Genomic DNA, 12,047 nt, shown 5'->3' with positions numbered 1-12,047 from the left:
AGATCAAAATTTATATTTCTACCGGAACTATTTGGGTTCGCAGTATCACAGTCAGCTATGTAACAATTCTTTTTTCCAGCGTGTCCTATAACAAGCGTCATTGATATTGGTATGAAACTGGACAAACTAACTCTGCAAGGACATATTTTTATTAGAGCTGGCGAAATTCCCAAGGTTTGTCAAGTGTGCGGGAAACACCTGCAACTTTCATCTGAAACAATATATCTCGCTGGAGTCAATGTAACGAACGAGTATACACTTTTCTAATTGGCCTTTTGTTACTAATTGCTTGCTTTGTGTCAGCACAGACACGCGCAACAAACAGATGTGTAAGTAAGTCAAAGCTGTATTAAAGCTGTCAAAGCCCTTTTAGCAAGTATAGATAAGATGTAAACTTATTTTTAAGCTCTTTTTTACCAATGATGCATTTTGCTTGTACTGATCCAGGAAATAGGTGCGGGTTATTAAGTCCGTTTAGACCAGCAGTTGTCTTTAACCCTTTAACTGCGGGGGGGGGGCGCATAAATGCGCCCCGAGACATGCCTCTTTGTAAACAGCGATAAAAATCATATCAGTGCGAATATTTTTTCCAACTGGGGTGCGTTTGAAAGATTATGCATATTGGATTCAATTTCTTCGAAAAAAATGAAATGTCAGTATTTGAAAAAAATTAATTACTGTAAGGAGAAAGTAAAAATGTGGAAAAAAACATGTTTTTTCCTAATTTTTGTTTTTGAGCCGTTTTTTGTTATTTTACGCTTGGTTGATTCACAGACAGCTGTTTGAAGTTGATTTCAGGGCTTTGCGTGCGTGTTGCGGCGATCTTTGTTTACAATTTGATATGTGTGCAGCTGAATTGGGCTTGGAAGTGGGTAGTTGGGGGCAGTGAATTTGCCTTGGTTTGCTTGAATATAGTGCTGTATCAGTCAGTTTAGCTACTATTAGTGGTGACACCAATTATTTATCACGAAAACATCTGTTGTAGAAGCCTTTTGACTCGAGAAGTTTACGGTTGCTGACCTATATTTTGATTGTATTTGGTCATCAACTGTATTTATATTTGTCAAATGATGGTAGGATTTGGCCTCATAAATGGACAACAAATACAGAAGAATCAGTGCAAAGTTCCTTTGGAATGCTTGGAATTGTGGTTTTTCTGTGAACTGTGTTTCAAAATTTTACATGTTTTGGTGCAATGATACATAATAAACATCCCATGTACAAACACTTGTGAAAGCATTATGTGTACAGGTATTTGGTAAACATTAGAATAAGTCAGTAAATTGGAAAGATTGCCAATAATTATTACTAAAAACAAGTTTTATACCCTCAAAACATTAATTTTGTCCTTTACTACAGTAAAACAAGAAACTAAAATTGTTCATTATGACGTCATGGGCTAATTAATGACGTCATCGAAAAAAACGCACATCAATATTTTTTGAAGGAATTGTTTGTAAAACAACTTGGAACTAATAATTGTAACGAAAAACATCAATTGACTGCAATTTTATGAAAAAATAGAATTGAAATGACGTCATTTCGTAAGTGATGACGTCATTGAAAAAATATTTTTTTTAAATTGTAGAAAATTTTATACCCAACAACTTTCCCTGAAAAAGTTGTTGCCTATCTTCTATCGATTTTGCATAAAACCTTAAAGAGCAAGAGCATGTCCAAACCATAATTTTTGTCAAAAAGAATTCAGCAGGGGGTCCGCGACAACTGATGAATTCGGGCACAACGAGATTGATGATTAAAAGCAGAAAATTAATTAAAACTTGAATGGGTTCGCAATTAGATAACAGTACCGAAAAGGAACCCCAAAAGGCAAAACCGTTGCACTCAGACCTACAAAAAGTTTGTTTGCTTTATTTTTCCTGTCTTGTTTCGCGCATGACAAATTTCGGGCCTTAAATCGCGCAGAAATAAGTGAGAGTTCGCCTACCGTGCGTTTTTTTGCGTTTCAAGTAGCTTGAACCTGTGGTTCGTTGGCAAAAGCAAATGATGATGCTCTATTTGCCTTAAATGTACATATTTATGATATTGTTATGATAAAATTACATGTTGTGTTTGACAAGTTTGTGCATTTAACCCAGCACATGGTAAGCATTCAACTAATCTGAACAATGACATCCAGTATAATCTTGTATGATTACCAATGTACAAATCATGTTTACTAACAAAATATTATTTAATTTAGATTGATATAAAGCTATTTTGGTTTGAAATTATATCACAATACAGATTTGATGATTTATAGCCATAAACGTTTATGTGAGCTAAAAATGACGTCGAGCATTTCATTTAGAAAACTAAGGTGTTTGCCGACAATCGAAGTGCAAAATAAAGGGGTAACAAGGTAAGGATAGACCACCAAGCATAGTGTCAATGCGTTTTGTCGGTCAGATATTAATTTGATCAAACTAATATTGTTGCGAAAACGAACATGAGGAAAATTTTTTAGCATCATGTTTAAACAGTTTTTTTTTTATTGCACACACTTATATCTTTCAGTCCTTAAATATACAAACCCAAGCAGTTACTAGTGATAACCATTTGTAAAAAGTTATGTTGTTCAATATTTATGTACGTGTCTGACTACGTTACAGTTTTTTAATATAGTCTATTTATACTATAGTCCAGACCATTACTAATTTCACATAATAATTTTATTATTTTAACGTTTTTTTACGAGCTTGGGCAGGTTCCATAAAATCCAACAAAAACGCTTTTGAAAAGAATTGAACAGAAATTAGTCAACACCTCATACCGATTCTTTAACTTGCCATAAACCGAAGGCGTATGAAGCGACAAGAACTTGCTTCATTGGAGACCATGTCCTAAAAGCTTCTCACTGTTCATCCCAGAATTTTCTGATACCAATGTGTTTCAATTTAATCTTGAATTTTCTATTTAGGTTTGTCTGTTTAAACATTTTACCCAATGTCAAACTAGAGTTAATTGGTTTAAACTGTTAAACATTCAACGCCTATCATATTATAAAAATTTTGAAAGTAATGTACATTATGTACAACGTGTTTATTGTTGTTCAATCCCAGTAAAAAGTCATTTTGAAATACGACCACTGAAAATACAAAACAGCACCAAACGAGAATTTTTTTTGTAATATTGTAAAGGCATTCCTAATTTAAAGCAATCGGATATTTCATTGACAGCTGCCAAATTTCCCACATAATTTATGCAAGATTTGAATGGTTTGGTGAACAACGTTAACTGTACATAGGGTGACCTTTATTATTGTTGCTCTGTGAGATACATGTTTCTTGTTAGGAAACAAAATCCGCACAAAAAGGCAATGTTTTAGCCCAAGTAAACATTTTTATGAACATCACACCGGTAAAGTTACACTTTCTGGTGAGTCAACATGTGTCTTTTCAAATTTCCAGAGTGGGTAAATGTTTTGTAACAAACATCGCATCGATGAGGTTTCTTTTTAGTGTGAATCAACATGTGTGTCTTCAAATTTCCATGTTGAGTGAATTTTTTACCACAAGTATCACATCGATATCGTCTCTCATTAGTGTGAATCAACATGTGTTGTTTCAAATCTCCACTACGAGCAAACCCTTTTTCACAAATATCACATCGAAAAGGTTTCTCTTTAGTGTGGGTCAACATGTGTGTTTTCAAATTTGAATTAATCCTGAATCTCTTTTCACAAACAACACATCGATAAGGTTTTTCGTTAGTGTGAGTCAACAAGTGTCTTTTTAAATTTCCACTCTGTGTAAATCCAGTATCACAAAGATCACATCGATAAGGCTTCTCATCTATGTGAACCAACATGTGTTTTTTCAAAACATCTTTACGCGCAAACCGTTTTTCACAAACGTCACACCGATGAGGTTTCTCATTGGTGTGTGTCACCATGTGTTGTTTCAATATTCCAAGCCGAATAAATGTGTTTCCACAAACAGTACACTGATAAGGTTTTTCTTTGGTGTGAGTCAACATGTGTCTTTTTAAAGTCGAACTCTGGGTAAAAGTTTTTTCACAAACATCACATCGCTGAAGTTTCTCAATGCTGTGTTTCAGCATATGTCGTTTTACATTTCCACCTTCCAAAAACCTCTGATCACAAATATCAGCTTCATCCACGCCCAAATCCGTTGATGTCATCTCTCTTTAAATTAGTTATTCAGGTGTTATAAAAAAATCGTTATGCTGATCTGCGATTGGTACGTTGTGAGCTGAAAAAAGATAGACTTTTCTTTTGCCTGGCAAATGTGAACAAGTCATACGGTGTTTCGACCGCTTATACGGGGGTCTACACCAGGGTAACGTGAGCTACCTAAACAGTCGTTCTTATAGCACCCCGCGAGTAAACATAAAAAGACACTGGCGCGAAAACGGCGATAATACGTTGATAAAACGTGGATAAAATTCCTAGTTAAGTGTTGTAAATGCGACCTATAGCTAATCGGCATTAGAACATCTGTTTTTATACTCATTTTAAACTGTAGGTACCTTGTAATACTGGTTCGTTTGTGATGCACGCTTAACAAAAGTGTGCAGTCCAGGAGTCTCGAAATTTCTGTATCCAAGAATAAAATATGCTCGTTTTTGTCTAGAAACTAACCAGCACATCCAGTCTAGAAACTAACCAGCACATACGGTTGAAGTCCTACCACGGTTTAAACCAAAGCCTTTGTATATCAAAGTGCCGGACAGATCAGCGAACGGGCGCCTTTCCCTCGTCAATACCTTGGCACCAGAAAAGTTAATAGTGTAATTATGGACGGTAGCATGTTATGGGCAGTAAAACTGAATTGCGAAGGGTACACGAGGCCCTGCAGTTAAACGGCTACCCGAACTGCATTATCAGTGACCGAAAAACTAAGGTTGCACGGAAAAAGATTCAGTCCAAAGAGCGTGCTTTTGTCACTTTGCCTCACCTTCCTAAGTTAACGAATATAATCAGTCGCATGTTTACCGATTGTGTGGTCTGTTTACCGAAAGTTTGCAAACGTAACATACAGATTCGTTGGAGCATTGTAATGTTTTCTGAACAATGCACCGGCTTGCAAACTGTGCAACAATTTTTTTTCTAGAGTTGATTTGATTAAACTATTAAACACTCAACACTTTCAATATTTTCATAACCACTGAATCATCATCATACGATATAAAATTTAACATAACTTATATATATATATATATATATATATATATATATATATAATACTATAAACGACTGCGACCTGCTGACTCAACGTGTTACAAATTCTAAACCAAAGGTAACGTACATCAACGTGTTTATTGTTGTTCAATACAAGTAAAATATCACTTTTTCGCCCAATTGAAATTCAAAACAATATTAAACGAAAACATACACAATGCTGAAGCTTACCCGGGTGTGTAAACAAACTCGAGTTTTATTTGTGTCAGTAAAAATAAACAAGGTAATATTTCGTCGTTATTGATTTTAACAAAACATTTTTAACCGAGTTCATCAAGTAAAACATTGCGTAATCGGATCAAAGTGTTTTTTGTAATATTTTGAAAAAATTACTAATGTAAAGGAGTCGAATATCCCATCGACTGGCGCCGAACTTAAACTACAGTAGATTTAAATGGTTTGGTGAACAACGTTAAATGTACGCAGAATCACCGTTTTTATTGTTACTTTGTGTGGTACATGTTTTTCAAAAACTGTTTAGAAAGAAAATCCATACAAAAAAAGCAATTTCAGCTAACCTTCACACAGATAAAGTTACCTTTTGTTGTGAGTCAACATGTGTCTTTTCAACTTTGAAATGTCACTGAAACTCTTTCGACAAACATCACATCGATGTGGTTTCTCTTTAGTGTGGGTCAACATGTGTCTTTTTAAACATCCCATACGAGCAAACCCTTTTTCACAAACATCACATCGATGAGGTTTCTCTTTTGTGTGGGTCAACATGTGTGTTTTTAAATTGGAAATTGATCTAAAGTTTTTTTCACAAACATCACATCGATGAGGGTTCTCTTGGGTGTGGGTTAACATGTGTCTTTTTAAATCTCCACATCGAGCAAACCATTTTTCACAAACATCACATCGATGAGGTTTCTCTTGGGTGTGGGTTAACAAGTGTTGTTTCAAATTGGAAATGAAACTGAAGTTTTTTTCGCAAACATCACATCGATGTGGTTTCTCTTTAGTGTGGGTCAACATGTGTGTTTTCAAATCTCCACATCGAGCAAAACATTTTTCACAAACATCACATCGATGTGATTTCTCCTTAGTGTGAGTCAACATATGTTTCTTCAAATTTTTACTTCGGTCAAAAGTTTTTTCACAAACATCACATCGCTGAAGTTTCTCATTGCTGTGTTTCAGCATATGTCGTTTTACTTTTCCACCTTCAATAAGCCTTTGATCACAAATGTCACGTTGCTCTGAGACCAAATCCGGAGATGACATATTTTTTTAAGTTTATTCTTTAGGTATTATAAAAAAATGTTTTGTCTTACTTGCGACTACTGTGTTTTCAGCTAAAACAAGATACCAGGAACAAAATTTTTTATGTTTGGCGCTCATATGTTTAGAACATCCGAATCATATCTTTAAAATCGTTTGTCACAAATCTAACTGAACAAACTTGTTACGCTCAAGAACGTAGAGGCAAAAATATATTCACGTAATACTACAAATTCCATAAATGTACTGCATATTCCTTTCCACGAAGTAATGACCAAAATACGAAGCACTATGTAACAATATCAAGTAAATTCAAACTGAATCCCAATACACATATTAGGCGTTAAGCAAAATGACTTGACAAACCTGCTGTGCGGCGCAAAATAAGTTTTTTCGAAACCAAAAATCGGCCTAATCCTAAAGGTATAAACTAACTGGCATTAACTGGCTTCGCGATGTGGCAGTCAGCTGTGCAACAACTTCCTTTTCCTGCGTGTCCGATTACGTTTGTAACTTATACCGGACGAAAACGGCAAAATAGTTCGTACAGTACCAAACATAGTGTTTTGTATGTGTCCGATAACAAGACTCCGAAACTATACCAAACCAACTAATGCAAAATCAATCTATAAACATGACCTTATCTATAAACAATTTTATGACACACAAGACACAAGGCTAAAACATTCAACTGCCAAAACAACTGCAATCTGGCACTCAGCTCAAAGTAACTAAATCCAACAACCGTACAACTCTCCGGGAAACAACACTGTGCAATCAGCCCAGCATTCACACTGGACGACTGTCCCGAGAAGAACGCGTTCTCTTTTCGTAACGAAAACGGGAACGTATAAGTACTATATCGTAGGTATGCGAACGCAAGAACGGGCGATTGCATGTAAAGCACCAGCAGAAGATTGAATAATTACACAAAAATAGTGACACGTTCATTTGAATCACAACGTTTTGTAGACTAATTTGGTAATGTTTACGTCACAGAGATTTCTCCCGGGTGTACATGACGCCTTGTTTCAGATTGTTAGGAAACTAATTATAATTGGTTATAAACAAACATGTTGGTTTAAACGCAAAAACGTCTTAAGTTTATAATAACTATTCCGTGAATACACTTACGGCTTTTAAACTGCCAAAAGAAATGAAGAGCTTAACATTAAAAGTATTTTTTTATGAAGACATTGATCTAACGCATTATATTGTTTACAGAATCAAACAAAGGCCTAACATTTATGCAATAAACTTTTTGCTAAGCCTTATTTTCCACTGAAGGCACAAGCTTACTGGCATCAACTGGCTTTGCAATGTGGTAGTCAGCTGTATAACAATTTCCCTTTTCAGCGCGATTACAAGCGTCATTCATGATGGTCCGAACTGGGTCAAACCACTTAGCGGACACAGTCCACTGGCGCTGATAAAATCAAAATGCTTTCCGAATTGCTTGTTGGTTTTTAATCGAGTATGGGTGCTTGTTGGTTTTGTCCTAAAAGCGCGAGAGTAGCGAAAATTACGTACAAACGTTTGATTTTTGCAGACAGTTTATCCAACCAATGTTCATAATATTCGCAATACGAAACGAATTTGTTTTCCAAATAATCTAAAGCCCTCAAGTTACGTAAATTAAAGCTCCCCTGAATGTTTACAATGTGAATGTATATATTATATAATGGCCGATATGTCCACTTTCAGCGAATGCAATATTTAACACTACTGTTTACTGACTCCAATAACTAAACATAGCTAAGACTTAAATTACCAGTTTCACAAGTTAAACAAAAACAGATTTCAATCTGGCGTACCAGGACTTCTGTAATCTTCGTATGGGAACGGCCATAAGGAGCATTCCACGGGGCTATCGAGAGACGTACACGCCGTGTATGGACAGCGAATGCGAACGCTATTATAGAGCCTTTTTTACTGCATCATATGGTAACGAGACGGAAGCATCTGCCACACTACAGCTGTCCTATATTAACGAGCAACGTCGACATCGCTTGAGAGAAGCGGTGGAGTCCATTGACTTTACACATTCCAGCCGTAAAACATGGATCATTATTAATAGACTCACTGGCAGGTCGTCAACTCTCCCGGCAAAGTGTTCCATTACGGCAAACACCATCGCTTCGCAATTGGTCAAGAACGTTTGGCGCATTTGCAAGCTTACCTTAAGATTGGAACCCCACCCTCTTTCCCTAACACGCGTGGTTAGTTTAGAGGGCTCACACGACTTGTTCCACCAACGTCCCACCTCCAGTTGTTTTTATTCTCAACGCGCCAACCTCACTTTCTTGTGATCCCCAGACACTTAACGCCTTATAGTGACGGTGTAGCTACAGCGCGTTTAGCCATCATCCACCATTTGTGCTCTCCACTTATTTGCGCTCAATAACGTTTCAACTTTGCGCAGTTATTTCTGGCTCGGTGATTGTTTTAGTGCAATTGTGTCGCTATGTTGTCTTTCACCAATCGTTTCTACTTTTCATTTCGAAATTGTGCTTCATAGTGTAAAAAAGTGATTGTTGAGAGTGTGATTTCCCTTGTACCAAACACTTAATTCCGTATTTTGTCAATAAGAAACAACCTGAACACATTGATGATCCTAAAAAAACAAATTTCCAGCGATGTAAAACAAAACGTATTCATTTTATGAAACAGACATCAGTGAAAATAAGATGTACGAGCGGAAACAAGCGCGTTTATATTAACTGTAATATAAACCCGCTTGTTTCTGCTTGTACATTATATTTTCACTGATAATGACAACCGTTTTTTTGTCAGCTTCTATTTAAGTCTGTGTCTTGTGCACATTAATCATAAAAAAATATATACAGATAATTTATTTATGAGTATTCCATTACTAGAATGTATTTTGCGTAAAAGCAGCGGTTAAAGTTTCCCACAGCAAACAAGGCAATTATGGGATGCGTTTTTCGGCTTGATCGGCTTAATCGCATCGTGTTGCCCAAGTTCACATATTCTGTTGTTCAGAAAAACGTAAACATACAAGTAACTATTCGCCATTCTGCAGCCTTTAGCCACGTCCCCCAGCGAGTAAGCACTGGCTGTGGCGGACTGCTGATCATATTAAACTTGTAGCGCCGGTGCTTGTTCTTCACTGTCACCGCCTTGACTGTTGCAATGATGTTGTCAACCTCTGGGAAGTTACCGCGCACTTTCTCAGCGCAATTGTGCAGAAGATGAGCCAAGCAGTTGACGTGGAAGAGTCGCGGGAAGAGGATTTTGATTGCGGTAGTGCAAGCAGTCATATACCTGGCTGCATCGGAAAGCAGAAGAACGAAATTGTTTCTTTCAATGTCCAGCTTCTTCAGTGCGTCGTCAATCTTCATTGCCACTACGTGCTGGTTCACTGTCTCCACAAGTCTGCAATCTAAGATGTGTGTCTTTTCTGGAACTGCAATGTCACCAATGAGTATATTAAAGTATTTTCTGCCGACATCTTCGCTCTCGTCAACTACTAGAAATACTTGCTTGTCATAGAGGTGCTCCTTGATTAGATTTACCTCGCCTACAGCTAACTTGTCTACATGCGCACGACAGGATTCCTCAGACGGCACTGGCTGCCCAAGGTCGGTGAACAGCTGTTTAATCTTTAAGTTTTGTAGCTTTTACAAAGGGATGTCTGCCGCTAGGAAGGCCCCAACCAACTTAGTCTTGAAGTCCTTCTTTGAACTTTGAATAAAAGACTGCATTGGTTTACTTGTGTCGGCAGGCTCCGTCACTTGGAGCAGTTTTTGATGTTTTGCTGAGCACGGTGGCTTTACACTATGAAACGCTTTTCACAGTTTACTAATTGGCAGCAGAGGACGCAAAACAGTTCGCCATTCGGGTTCCTGCAAAACTCTTTTGGACACTCTTGCATGTAAATCCTAGTTTTGTTTTTGTGTGTATTTGATATTTTCGGCATTTCGAAAATTACAAACAGCTATAAAAATTCAGCAGCCTTTATTAAAACAATAAGATCCTGGTTATGCTCGAATCAAATTGCTGAGTAAACAGTTAATGTGCAAAAGTCTAACTACCTTAATCTGAACACAGACCTAGCCTATTCTGAAAAGGAAAATGAGCTAATTGCAATCACTGCCAAAAAACTCCAGCTAAGACACAACAAAAACTGTTCTAAACTGAAGATACATGAAGTATCTAAAGCAAAACCGAAACAAAAGCTGCACCAAACCCATATCTGCCTTAAAATAATTTAATTAGGACCAGCCAAAATTTTACACGTGTGTTCAGCATCACACCATATCAACCTAATTATTTCACTTATTGGTTTATGATTCACAATAAGCAGACAATGGGCCATTTACAACAGTATAAAGTAGGTTACAAAGTGTAAAAGATAACTAACAGTGCAACCTCTGCAACACCACAACAATGCAGTTTGTAAACAATTTTGACTATGTAAAAAATTTTGAATTTGTAAACAATTTTTGACCTATTCGATAAATTTTGACATTTTTTGACTTTTTTGGACAAGTCAAAAAATAATTGCCTTAGTTATTACATTTAGTTTGCTTAATTATTTCGCGAGTTGCTTTCGAAACGTCATGTTCTACACAAATATATTGGCTTGTTTGTTTCTCGTTATGTAGTATTGTATGCAGTAAAGTGTGTATATGTAATATAATTTGTTAAACAAATCAAGGATCATTCAAAAAAACAAGTTCAGTTGAAATATTAAGCACAACTGCATTGTTTAAGTGCATAAATGCACCGCAACAAGTACGTACGTTTCAAACACACATGTAAGCATAAATTTCTTGCAATCGAAAGTTCTTGTTCGTGTGGTATGCGGTCGACTAAAAAATGCAGAAATGGAGAAAATAGTGCCCCCTCGAAACTTAGTTGTCAGTATACATTAAAGCAGTGCTTCCCAACCTTTTCCAACTCACGGCCCACTTCCTAAAAAAAAATTTTTGGGCGGACCGCCGTTTAATATTGCGACAAAATCACAATGGAAAAAGAATTATAATAAAGAAAAATAATAACCGCACAGGCAATACTTTTGTTAATGTGAAGCCTGAGCTTGATGATTTGACAAGATAAGACGATTCCGTTATAGTTACTAATACAAGTAGTGTTGTGATGCAACAATCGCAGTTTAATTACTGTTGTGACGTGATAATTGCATTTTGTTAGCGTTACAAAGCTTTCTTTCACGTAAAATGTTATGCGGCTTTCATAGCAAGCAATATTATATTTTAGAGAAATATAGTTAAACTTGGAAGTACGTTCTCAGTGAGAACTTCTTACGAACTGTGTAACTTTTTAAACTTCTATACTGGTATGGTAATAATTTGAAAAGCTTCGCGGCCCACGCCCACCGGTTGGGAAGCGCTGCATTAAAGCATTATACAGTATCAGATAGCTAAAATATACTATTGGTGAGCCCAACTTTATGCCACAATTTGTTTACTTTATGCATTTCACTGAAATATCTTACTGCACTTAACTCTGTCTGTACTTAAAGTCTAGATGTTTGTCAAAACTACAAGAAAAGTCATTAGAACTGATGATTTTACTAATACAGAACAGACCAAAACAATTAAAACTTGTCAGACAAAACGATTAAACTTCAAATTTT

At 36.4% G+C, this 12,047-nt stretch overlaps 1 protein-coding gene and 1 long non-coding RNA gene across 2 annotated transcripts in view; both read right to left on the bottom strand.

Annotated features, from left to right (window-relative positions):
- Nucleotides 1–12,047, bottom strand: part of LOC145218530 (uncharacterized) — an 80,502-nt gene that overhangs the window by 23,721 nt on the left and 44,734 nt on the right. The gene's annotated exons all lie outside the window — the stretch shown is intronic.
- On the bottom strand, nt 3,024–6,539 carry LOC145218020 (uncharacterized). Its single transcript, XM_080085418.1, has 2 exons — nt 5,742–6,539; nt 3,024–4,147 (listed from the first exon to the last, which is right to left on the bottom strand). The coding sequence occupies exons 1-2, from the start codon at nt 6,428–6,430 to the stop codon at nt 3,367–3,369; spliced, it is 1,470 nt and encodes a 489-aa protein (XP_079941544.1). The 5' UTR covers nt 6,431–6,539; the 3' UTR covers nt 3,024–3,366.

Source organism: Phallusia mammillata, chromosome 3 (assembly GCF_965637545.1).
Source record: "Phallusia mammillata chromosome 3, kaPhaMamm4.hap1.1, whole genome shotgun sequence".
Lineage (NCBI taxonomy): Eukaryota > Metazoa > Chordata > Ascidiacea > Phlebobranchia > Ascidiidae > Phallusia > Phallusia mammillata.
Note: the sequence above shows the minus strand (reverse complement) of the source record. Positions and strands in the feature narration are given on the sequence as shown.

What these genes read in the sequence shown, in the direction of transcription:
- LOC145218020 (XM_080085418.1), bottom strand. Translation starts at nt 6,430, where the DNA reads ATGTCATCTCCGGATTTGGTCTCAGAGCAACGTGACATTTGTGATCAA. An exon ending in ATGTTGACTCACAACAAAAG is followed by an intron (nt 4,148 to 5,741) that starts GTAACTTTATCT and finishes ACTAATTTAAAG; the next exon opens with AGAGATGACATCAACGGATT.